General features: G+C 43.2%; 1 protein-coding gene across 2 annotated transcripts; it reads left to right on the top strand.

The window, feature by feature from the left end:
* The first annotated feature begins 21 nt into the window (after positions 1–21).
* On the top strand, positions 22–16456 carry NCOA4 (nuclear receptor coactivator 4). 2 transcript variants are annotated; one of them, XM_033148788.1, is made up of 10 exons: positions 22–152; positions 10155–10306; positions 10717–10857; positions 11035–11123; positions 11556–11664; positions 11997–12074; positions 12928–13071; positions 13237–14223; positions 14424–14513; positions 15291–16456. In XM_033148788.1, the coding sequence occupies exons 2-10, from the start codon at positions 10166–10168 to the stop codon at positions 15294–15296; spliced, it is 1785 nt and encodes a 594-aa protein (XP_033004679.1). In that variant the 5' UTR covers positions 22–152; positions 10155–10165; the 3' UTR covers positions 15297–16456. The 2 variants fall into 2 exon arrangements, with proteins under 2 accessions (XP_033004679.1, XP_033004678.1); XM_033148787.1 differs by having other exon boundaries at positions 12925–13071.
* The last annotated feature ends 673 nt before the right edge of the window (positions 16457–17129 follow it).

Below are 17129 nucleotides of genomic sequence, written 5' to 3'. Positions count from 1 at the left end.
CCAAAGGCGCCGGGCCTCCGCGTAAATCTCGCGATACCTTGCCCCCGCTCCACCCCGCGAACTCTCTTTTCCGGCCTGAGCTCCTTGAGGGGAAAAGTCGGTTCGTCGGGGATTTTCGCCTTTGAGCCGGCCGCTGCCTGCAGGTTGACCCGGTGAGTCAGAAGGTGGGAGCCGCGGGTTGGGAGGAAGGGCCTCGGCCGCTGTCCGGCATGAGAGTGTTGAGGGAGGTGGGGGGGGGGAAGAGGCTCGCATTGACCTATATTGCCCCCCGCTTTCCGTCCCAGGAGCCGGTTACGTAACGGCACGTGGGAAGAGTCCAACGCGTGTCAATCTTTCCTGGCGTTCCCCGTGAAATGTAACGCTTAGGCTCTGCGTTGCTTCCTTATGCTGAAAATGTCTGGTATTTCTGCGGTTGGGGATTGAATGTAAGCCCCTCCCCTTGCCAAAAAAAATAAAATAAAAATGTTTTGGGTGTCGCTGGGGGCCTAAGAAAACCCGTGGCGAGGGTGGCTCACATTCTCACCTGTTTATTAATGCCATTTATCGATCGCATTCATAGCCCAAGCAGCTCAAAATGCATGGAGCTGTCCCCCATTCTGCTCATCTAACCCCAACGACAACCAGTGCTTTTTCTGGGAGTATTCAAGGGTACGCAGTACCTCCCCCAACAAATCATCTTAAAAGTGTGGCACTTACTGTAACAACATGGTCAGTACCAGTACCATATTTTTCCTTTTAAAAAAGCATTGACAACAACCCTGTGAGGTAGGCGAGGCAGCAAGTGGCCCAAAGTCACCCAGTGAATTTCATAACCCAAGTGGGGGATTTGAACCTGGGTCTCCCAGGTGCTGGTTCCTGCGAGAGGGTCTGGATTCATAAATTGGCTACACAGTATTGATGCTCTTAAACAATGCTGGGCAAACCTACAGTATGTCTTACAGGATTTCCTTTGTTGTTGTTTTTGCTTGATCCAGCAACTGGAACATTGTGGGGGGACAGGATGGGAAATTATATATTTAGAATTGAGGAATGACAAGGCTGTTGGTTTTCAGTAGCAGAACTGGGTTCATAGCAATCTCCACCTGGTTTTCTTCATTTTAGCCATCTAATTGAGGATTGGATGGGAGCTTTGCTGCTGCCATTGTTAAATAGTATGAGAGTCAAACTCTTGCAAGTCTACCACGAATTGCCCAAATTTCAATCTACCTTCAGCCCACCTCGATACATGATTTTGAATATACAGCTATCCTTACCCCTCAGTCTAGCCTCACCACATCAGCAAAATTGGAATTATGATGCCTTGTACCACATAGGAAGAGTGGAATCATGACCTCTGCCTTTTATATATAAATCCAAACATTGGGCATGATCAAGCCAGTGTTAAGTGTTTCTCTGGTTGGTTACTTATATTAGGAATTAAGAGGCAGTTGTGGCAAGCTGTAGCTGATGTGGACAGGGGAAAGTTGCTACACAGTGCAATTGTTGTCTAGTACGGTTGTTATGGAGTGGGTGGGGTTGCCTGTCAAAAAGGCCAGAACTTCCCTGGCAGGTGCAGCCACACCTTGCAATTCCTTGTGTGGTATGATTGCAGCACCAGTCTCTCTGCACAAAGTGCATTACTGAAAGCTTTGAGGTTACACTGGCTGGTGCAATTCTTGTCTTCTGGTATTCTCAAAATAATTTGGTTGCAGATGTGAGTGCCATGGTAGATACAGCAGGGCTGTATACCCCGCCAGATGGGCGGAGTATAATAATAATAATAATAATAATAATAATAATAATAATAATATCCTTATCACTACAGTTGGGGCTGTGGGGCACAGAGAGAACTTTCAGCCCCTGCTAAGAAGCAAGAATGTAGAACTGCATGACAGCAAGAGCTATTTAAATGTTTGAGATTAAGTGTCTGCATGCTGAAAGCTAGAGGGAAATGGAGTTGTGGGATATAAGATTATCTTGGGCTTTGAAAAGGGAGAGAAATCTTCTTTAATTGAAACGACATTTACATTCATCTCTGCTTAATACTCTCTCACCCTGATATCAAGGTAAAGGAAATTTAGGCAAGGAAGTTATGAAATCCCAGCTCCACCTTAGTGATGACATAGTGGCCTGTGTGCATCTCAGGAAGCTTCACTTGCACAGCAGTTAGGAGTAATTATTTTCAGCAGCAGCCTTCTCTATTGCCTACTATTCTCCTAAAAGCTAGAATTGGGACTAGTCTTTGTCATAATGCTGGAAGTGATGCGTGTAGAAAATTGGGAAGTGCATGCATTTAAGAGTCTCTGGATCTTGGTCTTGGTATAAAAGCCACTTACCACACATTCCGGAGTTTGCATCTTAAAAATATATGCTCCAGCAGATTTCGTTTCTTGTGAAACAACAACAAAACCATACATCTATAATTCAAGAACAAATTAATTTTCAACATGTCTTGTTTCTTCCCACCAATGTTCTGTGTTGGGGGTAAAAGGAAGTATACTGGGTTTCAGTGATATATGTTTATTAAAAGTTGAGCCCTGTTGTTGAGACATGGGCAAGTGGCTTTTTGTAGAAGCCTCTGGGTTTTTAGGGGAAATTCCTGAGGCTTTATGCTGCAGCTGTTATTTGCATGTGTTTTATGTTTTTCTCTCTTGTATTGGATTAAGAGGAAAGGTAGTCAAAATAGAACAAAGTTGTTTTTTTCCTTTGGTCTCTTTTTAATGGAAAGACATAAACAATGGAAAACTGGCAAGTCATAAAGTAGGTGACTTGATGATTCTGTAAGAATATAATCTTGTGTTTATGAGCATGCAACAAGTGTGACCACAAAACCTTTCAGGCACCACATGTTTTGAAGGTGGGATTGGGCTTGTAGTCCCTTCAAAATGATTTGTTGGAAAACCACACAGAGGATTGTGCTTCTATTAAACTAATCCTAGAGCAGCACCAGGTAACATGAAGTGGTTGTGTTTATTTTACTTCACATTGTATCTCAAATGTAGCCCCCCCCCCCCCCATTACTGCACACACAGTAAGGATATAACCCCATGCATGTACTGGCTGTGATGGGGACACTCCAGAGCCAGTGTGGTGTAGTGGTTAAGAGCGGTAGACTTGTAATCTGGTGAACCGGGTTCGCGTCTCTGCTCCTCCACATGCAGCTGCTGGGTGACCTTGGGCTGGTCACACTTCTTTGAAGTCTCTCAGCCCCACTCACCTCACAGAGTGTTTGTTGTGGGGGAGGAAGGGAAAGGAGATTGTTAGCCGCTTTGAGACTCCTTCGGGTAGTGATAAAGCGGGATATCAAATTCAAACTCTTCTTCAAACTCTTCTTCCTAGTTACAACCTTGGAAAATACTATCAGTGTTAGTTGTCAAGAATGTCAGTGTTAACTTCATTTTGTTTTGATAGGCTTTGTCTGGTGTGTGCAAGTTGTATGGAGCAGGGAATGTCTTTAGCTTATAAACAGCCTCTTGACTATAAGGTTCACTGGGCAGTTCCCCCCTTTCCTTGTAGGCCCCAAGTGACTGACATAAATACTGTATGTGTGGGTAAGTTGGCTTGGTCTTTTTCCTTTCCCCTCCTTCCTCCAGCCCCTCATGAACACCACAAGTCTTTGCATGAGGATCCTCCAGACTGCGTGAGGGGCAGTCCAAGCTCACAAAGTTGGATTCCACCCATAGTTTTTATTTGCCTTGTGCTCTTTGTTTTTAAGAAGCCTGGTAGGAAAAAGTTATATGGGAAGTAGTGTTTGGTTTTAGTTTCAAGCGAACAGAGCATTAATTAGGTTTAGTAAAACGATGTTGCTGCTGGAATATCTGATACAGAGATACTTAATGGTGTATGTAAAGCAGTTGTATCCATACAGTATTCCTTGTGGTTGTATGCAGCTACTCGGTTAACTATTAGTGCTCATGTAGATGGTATGGGGAGGACTTAGCTATGCTGGAAATTTAGCTTCTCTAACATAACACCATGCCAGAATATAGGAGGGTTTGCTAATACAGTAAGTGCTTCTTTCTACAACCTACTTTAGAAATGATATATTCTGTGAAACAGGAACACAATGTTGCAAGAGTTGCAGTTCCTCTTGTAATGAACCTAAAATATCTTCTAGTTCCCTTCTAGAGGGTTGTTTGAACTAACTTTTACCTATACGTCTGCTCTCAGAAGGCAAGGTAGCTTAAGAGTTCATATGTGGGAGGTGTTTTGGAATAGATAGGGTTGCCATATTTCAAAGGATGAAAATTTGGACACAAAAGTTGTTGAGCTATTTTTAAGGAAATTTGGCAAAACGTAGACTTCTGGCATGGGTTGTTGTGTGTCCAGATATGACACTCAAGCTATTTCTGCCCAGACACTGTTTCCGACTGCCGTATTCTGGCTATGTCTGGGAATTCTGGATGTATGGCAACCCTAGAATAGGAGAAACTTGGGAGATGTGGCTGGGGTAGGATATCTGCTTCCTTGTCCTGATGAGTGGGTAATCTGAAGCATTTCTACTGTATTATTAAAGTCTGCATGCTGCTTGTGATATGTGTGTACATGCTGCTGCTGCTGCTGTTGTTATTATTATTATTATTATACCACCCTATACCCACAGGTCTCAGGGCGGTTCACAGGATGAAATCAGAATATAAAACCACAAAATACAGAATCAAAATAAAAGCAACTGAAGTCAACCCTAACCCTATCTGAAGTCAAATATCACAAGAACTCTGATATCTCCTCACCTACAGATGCCAGAGAGATCATAGCATTGTAGAGTTGGGACCTTGAGGGTAATTCAACCCCTTGCAGCGCAGCAATCTCAACTAAATCATACATGACAGATGGCCATCCAATTGCTGCTTGAAGTGATGTAAATGTGTGTGTGAATCAGCTCTAAGAGCCAGTGTGGTGTAGTGGTTAGGAGCGGTAGACTCGTAATCTGGGGAACCGGGTTCGTGTCTCCACTCCTCCACATGCAGCTGCTGGGTGACCTTGGGCTAGTCACACTTCTCTGAAGTCTTAGCCCCACTCACCTCACAGAGTGTTTGTTGTGGGGGAGGAAGGGAAAGGAGAATGTTAGCCGCTTTGAGACTCCTTCGGGTAGTGAAAAGCGGGATATCAAATCCAAACTCTTCTTCTTCTTCTTCTTCTTCTTCTTCTTCTTCTTCTTCTTCTTCTTCTTCTTCTTCTTCTTCTCTGAGAGAGACCGGGTTATAATGATGGTTTCAGACCTGGTGATAATGCTTGGAATATAAAGTTCCATTAAGGCTTCAGTTCTATGCCAACTTCAGAGGAGACCCCACTGCACACTTTGGGGGAAGTATGTACAGGATTGGACTGCATGGATGGATTTTCAAGTTTACTGCAACATACAGTGGTTTGATTTAGGGCAAACAGCTGGAACATCTAATCCGCAAGGCTGCTTACCAAAAACACACATTTTGTTTTTCAAGTAGTACCAAACAAGCAATAATTCCATTATACACATGTCTGTGCTTGAATTATGTAAGCTTTGTCAGGTAGGGCATAACAGTGGGATATATTGCAACATTTTGTGGTTTAAACTGGCAGATGGGTATTAGTATGATTCTTCAGGCAAAACAAACTAAACTTAGAATGATCTAACTGAACACCTGCATTAAGCAGGCAAGAAGGACTGTCAACTTATAAGCAATTTTAAGAAAAAAAAATCTTGAGTAATGCAGGTTTATTTAAATGCTGATTATGAGTAATAAGGACTACATTTGACAAAACTGCTTGTAGTTTGTCCCACAAATGCTTAGCAGATAAACTTACAAAAGAATTATCTGTAGCCTTAATTGGCTTAACATTTTAATTTGTTTCATTTGATCATTGTAGCATTGCTGCAGTAAAATAAAGAAATAAGAAGGGGTATAAACCACTTACATGCTCAGGGTTGGCTGCAAAAGTACAAATGGTGGAAGTTGAGCTAATAGTTTATATTTGATTTTTGGGTGTATGCTACACTTGTTGATCTGAGAGAAGGCTGGTGTGTTGTTGTGTCTGAAGTGCTCAGCAATAACATTCACTGGATGGCCTCGGAAAATTTGTGCCCTCACAGCCTAACTTTGTAGGCTGGTTGAGATGATAGAATTGGGTGGCTGGGGTAGAACTACATATATTGCCTTTAGCTCTTGGAGGAAAAGAGGTGTGAATAAGTGTAAAAAGAATTTATTACCATATATACTAAAAATGAACTTTTTCCAAACATGGAGTCTTCCATAGTCAAAACAGCACTGCTTACACAGGGAGCAAGGTTCCGGGGGGGGGGGGGCCGCCAAGCTTTGCAGAAATACAGAGAATCTTTTGAGAGTGTGCTTCCTCAGGGTTGACTCTGCTGTGCACATGGATTGCTGGCTGGCTGTTGGTGGGGAATGGAGTGCCCTGGAAAATGGTCTGGCAAGCTGACTGGAAGGCTGAACAGGAGCACTCCACCCTGTGCGATTTTGTACCACTGGTCCTTGGGTGGTAATTCTAATAGCCACACTTACCAGGCTGGTTTGGACACCTAATCCTCTTGCAACATTTAAAGATGCCTCATACCAAGCTGGACCATAGATCCATCTAGCTCAGTAGAAGGAAACCTAGACACTTGGACTTCAGCTTCCATTAGCCCCTGCCAAGCTGGCTAATGGTTGGGGTGTGTGTGCAAGTTATAGTCCCAACAGCAACTGATGCAGCTCAACACGCCCCACCCACCCCCTTAGCCAATGCCGGCTCTTCTGAAAGTGGATGCTTGCAGAAATATTTTTCAACCTTGCTTCCTGAGATCCTTTCAGGCTTGAACGAGGCACTTTCTACATGCATGCAAAGCATGTGTTTTGCCCTTGAGGAAGGAAGTTCTTTGTGCCTTTCAAATGTGCATATAGGATCAGGCCAATGGTTGCATTTTGGAGGGGCCGGGGCCGGGGGCCGTTGTTGAAGCACTTGGCATAACAAAAGCTTGAAGAAACAGGCCTCTTTTAGTGCACACCTTTGGGTAGTCTCAAGATTGAAACCTAATTAAGAACGCCACATTTCTGTGCGTGTCTCTCTCTCTAGTGGATAACCTTCCAGTATGTTGAAGGCATGTGTGTGCAGCAAGTAGTCTTTAGCTATTATTGTAAACAAAATCTGCTCTTTTTCCCTTATGGGGTATCCAAGAGCCCGTATAATTCTTATAACACTATGTTAAGACTTTTCTTTCCTGATATGCAGTTTCTGAAGTTCTAACACTGAAACCAGTATCTTTCTAAGCTTCCAAAAGATGGCACCTGCCATCTTTGAATTTCTTTATCTTTGCATTAAACATCATCCTAGATAACCATGTTTCGAGCACACACATGCAAGCACTACTTCACATTTCGGACATTCGTAGATGTAAGGCCGTATTTTCCTTTGGCCAGCAATATAGTTTGAAGACACACTTTTGCGCATGAATGTTTAATAATTTAAAAAGGGACATGTGAATAAATTTGTGAATCTCTAGTGGAGAAACAATGTGGCTATATTTGGCATGCTTGCAGGAAATGTTTTTCGCATCATTTTCAAACAGTGGCCATTGTGGCCTGACTCTCGTGCCGGATCTCCTCAGTCTCAGGAGAGCTGGCCTTCTCTGCACTCTTTGCTGGATCCCATATTTCAAACACTGTGCAGAAGCAATGTACAGTACCGTATAAATAAAAGGAAACATGCAGAATAACCCCTAAGCCAAGCCTTAGGTTCCACATGGAGCGTTGGAATATGGCAATAGCTCTGGCTGCACCCAAACCATCTTAGAGATGGCCCTGTCAACCACCCGGAGACCTGCGGGTATAGGGAGCTATACAAATTTTATTATTAATAATAGTCGTCAATCTATAAAAGGCATGCATGTGCGCCTTGTGGCAGATCCTCTTTAACGAGGCGGATTTCCCCCTCGTTGGAACAAGCCTACGTGCCTCTCGGTTCCGTTTGCATTTGGCCTTTCGCCCCCGATCTGCAGGAAGGATCGAGCTCCCTCCCCGCGAGAGTTGCTGGGCAGTTTTCAAGCTTCCTCTCTCCCTCCTTCCCTCCCTCCGCGAAGACGTGCAAGGCTCCGTCCCAGCTGTGGCGGCTCTGGCCACGTGGGCGAGGGAGGGAGCGGGGGAGGAGCCGGGGGCGGGCCCGGAATGCGCTCCGTGAAGCAGGCGCCTTTAAAGCAGCCTTGCGCCGGCGGATACCTTTATCTCGTGCTGCAGGCGCCGGCCCCTGGCTCGGGAGGAAGCGGCTCTCGTCCTCCCTAGAAACCCGTGCATAAGGTATGCAGGATTGCAGGGCGGGAGGGAAGCGAAGGGGCAGCTCAAGGCAGTCAAAATGGTCCCAAGGATGCACAATTGGGATCAAGCCCCCTTCCGGGAGAAATGTGCACAGGGCCGGCCGCGCCGATGCCAGGAAAAACAGAGAATGCGCCCGGCTCTGAAAATGCACACGCCAGCAAGCCCCCTGGATCTTAGCGGGGGAATAAGCGTAGCACCGGGCTGCCGGGGTTGCCTGGTTTCATTTCGCGTGCTGGTTAATATTAACAGAAGCTGCTTCTCGTTTCCACACTCAGGGGTGCAGGGGCTGGAAGTCTGTTTTCTTTACAGGCTTCGCTGATGGCTACTTGGAGCAAGGTTGGAGGGCGGGGGGGGGGGTGTTTGAATCCTGCAACGGGGAGGAGACATTGGGTGGTATTCAGCTAAGTTTTACTTGGAACAGACCCACTGAAATTAATGGACCTAATTTAGTCATGCTCGTTAAGTTCAGTGAGTCTACTCACTGAGTAAAACTTGGCCGAGTGCCACCTGTTATTCTCAAAGCTGGTGTCTGAATTCTTTGCTGGATTTACATTGAAAAGAATGCCAGTAGCATAGACTGGCTGTGAACATGGCCAGGATTTTTGTTGGGGGAGGGGAGTTGTTGAGCTTTTTAGGGGAGACCATGGGTAAAAACCCCTCAAAAAGAAAAAAACGAAATAAATAAAAAAATCCTTCCAGTAGCACCTTAGAGACCAACTGTTTGTTCTCGAAAGCTCATACCAAGAACAAACTTAGTTGGTCTCTAAGGTGCTACTGGAATGATTTTTTAAAATTTTTTATTTTGTTTTGACTATGGCAGACCAACACGGCTACCTACCTGTACTTCAAAAAGAAGATATTAGGGGGCAGCCCCTGCCTCCCTTTGGCTATGCCCGTGTCTGTGAGGCATCTTAAACTGAACTAAATTTTAGTTCTGTGTGCTGGGAACCATATCTGTGTCATCTTGGGTTCAATGATGGAAGAAAAGAGGGATGAAAATGTAATAAAATAAAAAGTAATGGGGCTGAAAGCTAAAAAAGAAAAAAAGGTGAGTGCAATCCTATGCACGTTCCCTCAAAAGCATGGCCTATTGCAGACAATGGAATTTACTGCTAAGTAAATATAGAACTGCTGCTTTAATCACCCAAATGGAACAAAAAAATGTTTCAAGGGGCATGGAATATGGCCTTGTGGAATTGAACAGGGGGCTAGTATTGAAAAACTGGTCCCTGCTGGGTTCTGGAAAGTGCAGGTGATTTGCTTTAATAGGGGAAAACATTTACAATCTGAAGACCTGTAAAACATATTTGAGTTTGTTGGCCGTGTAACTTGACTCTAGGAATGTGCTAGTATCATGGGTGTCTGAAAGAATATTTTAGAGTTTTTGGGAAGTCTATGTGCAACTTGAATTTATAATCTGTGGTCATAAACATTAGTTAAACTTGTTGTGAGCAAGGCAGGAGTGTGCATAGATGATAGGAGCCATCTCTGAAGCCAGCTGGATAGTGCAGCTGCTGCTTCCACCCAACAAACGCACATCCAGTCCTGGTTCACTAAACCTCTGCTCTCAGTCTCAAGATCTGGCAGCAGTGCGAAGAGTTATTCTGTTTGACTGTCCAGGGGTTGCAATGCTGGATGTGTTGATCTGTTGAGAATGCAGAGGTAGGACCATAGTCAGGGGCTGCGAAAGAAAAAACTAACAGCACAATTAAGACAGACTTGGGTTGCAAGAATCATTGGGCACAAAGTGGTAGCATATGCTGGCTGGGTGGCAAAGTTATCTGTAATAGTGAAAACAATATTGCATCGCCTGTTGCCCATTTCATCCTCCTTTGTTTGTTTGAGTGGGGCATATTGGCACATTATTTTTTGTGTTTCTCTTTTTAGCAGTGTCAAGGATGAGTCTACCCCAGGAGAGAAGTGCAAGCTCCAGCAGCAAGGAACCCCTTGTCAAGTGCCTTCAGGCTAAGAAGGACTTGGAGACAGCAATTGCTGGAGTAGTCAAGGCTGAACAGCAAGTTAAAGACAACTGGAGAGAGGTATTTGGGGGACAGGAAGGGGAGGAAATAAATAAAAAAATCCCATAGCCTATTCTGGAGGTTATCATCTTGATGCTGCTCCATGTATACTGAAGCATCACATATGTAGCAGCACCTCCTGCTTTACTATACCTGAATACTTCATCATTCCTCATTGATGCCAGGAAGGAATACTATAAATCCATCTTGTGGCAGTGTTGGGAGCCTTGGAGGAGGGTCAACTGTGTGCTAGCTATCTCTTGAAACTTTCCACGTTGAAATAGGGGCCCACCACTGCATGAAGTACAAACAATTTGGCACAGCAATGATATTAAATGGGCTTTGGTTGATTCTACTTCTGACACTTGTGGCTTAGATAGAACTTGTCATAAGAACAGTGACCGAATCCAGCATTTTTTTTTATCTTGCAGGTGAAAGCTCAAATTCACAGCTGCATCAGCCGCCACCTGGAATGCTTGCGCAGTCGTGAAGTTTGGTTGCTTGAGCAGGTGGATCTCATTCAGCAGCTGAAAGAGGAGGCCTTGCAACAGCAGGCCCAGCAACTCTGTTGGGTAAGGTCTAATCTGTACACTTTGCTCAGTTTATGCTTGAAACTCTTGGTTCAGAACTACAGTAATTTAGCCTTGAGTATTTGCTAATTGTGATTGGCATAAGAGCACATTGAGCCTTGCTGAAGTTGGCTCTTGGTGTTCATAGTGAAGTCACGTATAGTCCTTTGTCTCTTACAGTTGTTGGGACAATTTAATTGCCTCATCCATCAGCTGGAGCAGCCTCACAGTAACGACCTTGCCAATCAAATTTCGGCATGTTTGGAGAGGTAAGCAAATCTGTTGAATTCATCTTACTGCCAGGCTTAGAATTACAAGGTGTGTTTCACACCATAATCAGTGGTATGAGATTGCATACAATTTATCTTCCTGCAAAATAGAATTCTCCAATTCCCTTATGTGTCTTGAAAATACTGAACTACAGATTTAAACATTGTGGCCTTGGAAAGTGACTGACCTATATGTGTCTTGCTTTTGATTTGTTGATCAAATTTGTAAGAACCTGAGAGGCCTAATATCCTTGGCACAGTTCAAAATAGTTCACAAAGGCCTCATTTTCAGCAGGATCTGCTCAACTTTTTAATCTAATGATCAGTGGTTTCATTTTGGGGCTATGGAAAATAATGTTCATGATCATTTGCTTTTTCAGCTTGAGTGCTTGATGCATATTTTCTCTTTCCCCCACCCCGCCCCTTTGACAGACTGGGCAATTTAACTCTCCAACCAGAAGAAAGTTCCATCCTGAGCTTTGAGGCGAATATGCCATTCCTTCGTGAGGCCATCACATCTTTTGGCTCAATCTCAACAATGGTGAGTAGAGGATTTCCTCAAGGGTGTGGGATCTGTTCTATGTATCTGCTACTTGGAAGCCTATAATCAGTAGCTACAATCCTGAAGGGCTGCATAAATTCATGCAAAGGCAGGCTGCTTTCTCTGTGGACTTTAAACATTGGACAGCTGACCTCCCTCCCTGAACTGCTTTTAAAACTCTCCTGCTTTGGTATAATTTTTTTCTGGTGGTTTTCAACATGTTATTGGCTTGAAAAATTCCAGAGTTTTAAAATGACAAGCTCAGTAAGATGTAAGTTACAACCAGTAAGTTTATCATAATTCTGACTTGTTTTCTGTGTATTTAAAAATAGCAAACCTCTGATGATGAAGAAGACTACACCCCATGGATTTCTGGGAAGAACTGCCCTGTGCCAGCCAAACTTGAGCAGGTAGAGTTAAAAGTTGTTTCCTGCATGATAGCAGCAGAACAGAAGCATCTACCAGCATTTCATTGTGGGCTCTGTGATTTGAGAGACTAACAGAAGGCTTGATTAGAGGTATAGGACCAAGTGTGCTTTCTGTGACCTTACAATCCAGGAACAGGGAACCTCTTCCAGCACATGCTCAACTGCCCCACATCTGACATCAGATGTGGAGCAGGTAAAGGAAGTGGTTGCAAAGAAAAAATTCAAATTGCCATTTAGCAAGTGGGACTTGCATTCAGTGCCATTCCAACTTTGTGCCACATGGAAGCCTTGCTGGGAATGGCTACAACTCCAGAGTTCCTGATTTTTGCCGAAAGCAGGGCTTGTGCAGGCACTGTTTGAATTCAGACTACCTGAAAACTGGTTTGAGCTCATGGCGATGGTGGGTGGCTGTGCCTACATGTCAAAGTTGCTAGCAGGAGGTGGGGAAGTTCAGGATCTGGACAGCAGGCCCACCCCTATTCTAACTTCTCAGGACAATTACATTTTGCATGCACCGTAAGTGAGCATGCCTTTTATCTGTAGGGAGTTGCTACAATATTTAGAACTCTGTATGTATTTCATGTGAATAGCTATCATGCTACGACACACTAATTAGGGCACTTGATAATAGGTCTAAACTGAGCATGCTGTGCAAATTCACAACAAATCTGATTCCAAAAGTGTTTCCTGCTCAAATATTGAAAGATTCCCTTCATAAATCTGTCAGGCTCCAGTGATGGTTTGGTTGTTCCTTGGGGTGGTGGTAGTTTTTTCCTGGTGATCTCTAACCAGAACTGAATGTGTAACAATAAGTTTGCTGTTGTGATGTTAGCAGAAGCCTTCTTATGGAACTGTGGAATGCCCACTCTCTGACTGGCTTCTTGGAAGTAAACCTGACACTGCCTGCTGTGGTCCACATGTTCCTAGCAAGAACTACGAAGACTGGCTCTTGAAAACACATTCACCAGAGACCAACCAGGTAAAGTATTCTAATTGATTACAGTACTTGGGAAAGAGTAGGTTTTAGAACTGGTGGGATGTCTCATTTTACATTTTCTGTATTACACCAAGGTGCAAATGGTATCATGTTAATGGAACTCTTTCCTGGAAGTTTTTAACCTTTGGTATCGATTTTGTTTGTCAGGATTTAAAGTCTCCCAAAATGTGTTACTTGGAGCAAGCCTGGGGAAATCTGAGAAACTTGGAGAATTGGCTCCTGCAGAACCAACAAGAAGGATCTCCTGAGAAAATGGATTCACGCCGGCGCAAAAGTTCCACCTCCACAGTTAGTTCCTCTTTTTCCATTGAAAAGATAGATGAGTTGGAGCTCCTGGAGCAAGAAGAGATGGATCTTTCCGACTGGCTACTTACACCTTCCGAATCGGAAAACATGAATGCCTTGGAGAAGTGGGAATGTGTGTTTAAGCCCTTTAGGGAGGAATACAGTATCAGCGATTGGCTCCCCAAAGCCGATTCCTGCAACAATTGTTGTGGCATCCAGGCCAAAGGTATAGAAATAGAAAACCTTGGCAATCTCAGGTGCCTTGGTGAGCACCTGGAAGGGAAGAAATCGTCCACCAATGATGCCTGGCTTCTGCAGCCCTCTTTCAAAGTCGAAGATGTATGCAGAGCCAATGAGCCATGTTCTAGCTTTTCAGAGTGTGTGTGCGATGGAAACTGTGAGAAGGAAGCTCTGTGCAAGTGGCTTCTTCGGAAGGAAGGCAAGGATAAAAATGGGGTGCCAATAGGACAGACACCTAGCTCCATCATTGAGCCTGGTGAAGCTAAGCCTCCCCATAACATCTGGCTCTATCCTTCTCAGCAGCTGGGGGAGGAACCGGTCCCTTCTGCAACTGAACAGGACAGTCCCGATATTCTAAAACCACTGAAAGAATTTCTTGAAACCCCATTATCAGCCTGGCTAGCCAAACCAGAGGCCATAGCATTGGGTGCAGAGGACAAAGCAAGCAGGGAGAAAGCAGAAGTGAGTTGCAAGAGTTCTCTTCTGGAGTTTCTAGAACCATTCCACCTCCCTCTTAATGTAAACAGCTGGGTGTTGTCTTCAGCGAACACAGACTCTTCCAGTCAGCCTCCTGCAGAAGACAAATGGCTGCAACGCAAGAAGGCACATGTATGTATTAACACTCAACTGTCGCTGGCTCCTTTAGCATTACATTTTTTTTTAATAGCACCTATTGAAAGTCTTTGGTGAGCAGTCTTAGCATTTTAAGACTACTTTTTAGCAGCACTTGTTGCATGTTCAAAAATACAGGATTAGCATGGTGGTCCACACTAGGTGCAGCTTAATGAGAAATCTGCCTTTTATTCCAGGACTATGGCCTTCCTACAGTGTGTGACCTCTTTGCATGCATGAAGCTGAATGGAGAGAGAGATAAATGGCTATATCAGAATCCTCTACAGGTAACCATTCAGTTGCCAGTTCTCATTTTAGCAAGAGTCTTTAACATCTTTCCTTTGATAAGCCTGTTTATTCACCTCCAAGGTTTCAAGCAGCCCAAATTCCTAAAAACTTGAGGGCTCAAACATTACCATCCCTGGTTCCTTGAAATATGAATCATTATTGTAACCCAATAATTTTGCCCTGTGTTCTTTGGATCTTTAAGCACGACTTGGACTAGTTTTTAAAGTTGTATATTTGGCCAACCTACAGTTTAGATTTTTTGTGATGAAATCTGAGGTGGTCATATTCTCGAAACTGGATACTCTCCCTTGTGATGGAATGGGTAATGTGATGACAACCTGCAGTCCTGGGTGTCACTACTCAGTTGCTCTGTAACAGTTCGCCCACATTGACCTTCAGACGAGGGAATTTCCTTGCTCTGGAGTTTCTATAGGTTTATCTTCTGTTAGCCACATGGCATGTTTGAAGGGAGAGGGGAAAGTTTAATGTGCACATGATGGCATTGTGTAGGCATAGACTAACAGTTGCACTGGTCTATGAACCCTTATCCAGGTCAATTGCTTCAGGAATGTACATTGCAAAATACATAGCCCACAACCAGGATCTGCTGATAGTGTGTTTAACCTTCCATGAATATCATGGGTGTAGTTGCACAATTCCAGCAATATTATTGTTTCCAGTAATTGAATCTAATAAGACAGGTGCATTTGAAAAAAAGATTTGTGTGTTTTGTGTAGCTTCTGTTCTAATGTAACAATTCTGGATTGCATTTCTAGATGTGAAAAACCTGGACTGTTTGAAGAGTTACCTTTTTGCTGATCATCGCACATTTGTACTGACTGCAATCTACTGCATTTATGTGGCCGATTCATCTGCCTCTTCCAAACTTCACTTTAAAGCTGTATGTAGCCGAGTTATGGTTGCAAATTTTGGGCTGTGGATTTGACTCACACCACAAAGAAGCAACTGTATGCATCCTAGTGGCATATGAAATGAAGATCTTTCCCTGGCTGGTCACATGGAAGTCAGTGCTTTGAAATATCTTCCTGATTATATTTTGAGTGCACGCAGCACAAAAGACTCGTTTCCTGTTCCATGACTGCTGAGTAGAGGATTTAGAAGTAAACTCTAACTTAGACCCCGGGGAGGGAAAATCCACTCTATGAAAGTGGAGTTTTTATTTTATTTAGCAAACCTATCCTTTATTTTAAACAACTCCTGGTTGTAAATGTATTAGACCAATATATTTAAAGTGATCCTGCTCTTATGCAACAATGATTGTTTTAGAGCTTCATACCAAGTGGTTAAGATGTTTTATTTTCTTGGAATGGATCCTATGCTAAACGGATCAGAAGCTTCCCAGTAACTTGGTGCCAACCTTATGTTGTGGAAATTGACTAGGATTCAAGTGGTGTCTAGGTATTTTAAAGCACATTGCTGTTTAATGCAAATTTAACTTCCACGTTTCTTAACTTTATACTATTATTGATACATTTAGATTAAATAGCTTTAGGTGTTCGGGGTAAAGAAATACCACTTGCCTTGTACCACAGGATATTGAGGCATTTCTGAGAAGCTCTGATCTTTGTCAAAAAATCATCTTAAAGTGCTCTTTGACTGGTGTGATTAGACTGATCTAAACTACTGAAAACTATATAAACTTAGGCATTCAGTAGCAAAAGGGTTATTGTCACCTGTCTTTAACCAGTGCACTCCTTTAATTGCAGTAGTAGTTTGAGCCATTTTATGGAAATGTGTGTCTTTTGAATGTTTAACAAACCTCAGATAGTTGACCTGAAATCAATAATGAAAATGGAGGTCAAGCCTACTGTCTTAACTGGTAGGTGTGGTAAATATCAAGTCCTAAAAATTGCTCTTCATCAGTTCAATATTTCCTGATGCTGATTAAGTCTTTCCATTAAACCATTGCTGTGAACAAAAACCAGGTTTCGTCTTTGCAAACTTCTGTTTCTTCATGGGAGATTTTGTGAAACAGTGGCAACTTCTTAGTTTGACATGTGCAGACTTTGTATAATTATATGGTTTGCATGTGTATACTAGAAAATACTGACAACTCAATCCGAGTTAAGTTTCTTAGAAAGCTGAATCATTTGGAATTGCAGACCACACCCAACTCTGCTAGTAAGGCAGGGTTGTGCATTATGTGGCAGCATAGAGCTCATGCGCCAGCACCATAATTGCCATGGGTTAAGGGATTGGTTCAGTTAGCTGACAATACCTTAAAATATAAACATGAAACCCAACAAAGAATGTTAGTTTGGTTAAACCTGAAATAGAACAAGAACAACACAGACACAACATGCTTTATATTTTTCATTCCTTATTATATTTTTACATGTACATGTTTTATGAAGGAAAACTAGATTATGGTACATTGTCAAATGAACCTCACTCAGCAGATTAATTTAGGTAAGGGGCCAGAAGGTGGAATCTTGTTCCCCAATACCGGACACGACACAATTCAGAACAAAACAGAAGATAATATGCAGGTATCACATTATAAAGCAAATGAATTGAATTGTGCAAGTTGTAAAATCACTCTAATGTGCTGAGGCACAGTTACCTGCTACAAGAAACAAGTTGCCTAATACCAA

The sequence above is a fragment of the Lacerta agilis genome, chromosome 5 (assembly GCF_009819535.1).
Source record: "Lacerta agilis isolate rLacAgi1 chromosome 5, rLacAgi1.pri, whole genome shotgun sequence".
NCBI classification, from domain to species: Eukaryota; Metazoa; Chordata; class Lepidosauria; order Squamata; family Lacertidae; genus Lacerta; species Lacerta agilis.
Note: the sequence above shows the minus strand (reverse complement) of the source record. Positions and strands in the feature narration are given on the sequence as shown.

What these genes read in the sequence shown, in the direction of transcription:
- NCOA4 (XM_033148787.1), top strand. Translation starts at nt 10,166, where the DNA reads ATGAGTCTACCCCAGGAGAGAAGTGCAAGCTCCAGCAGCAAGGAACCC. An exon ending in TTAAAGACAACTGGAGAGAG is followed by an intron (nt 10,307 to 10,716) that starts GTATTTGGGGGA and finishes TTTATCTTGCAG; the next exon opens with GTGAAAGCTCAAATTCACAG. An exon ending in TTGGCTCAATCTCAACAATG is followed by an intron (nt 11,665 to 11,996) that starts GTGAGTAGAGGA and finishes ATTTAAAAATAG; the next exon opens with CAAACCTCTGATGATGAAGA.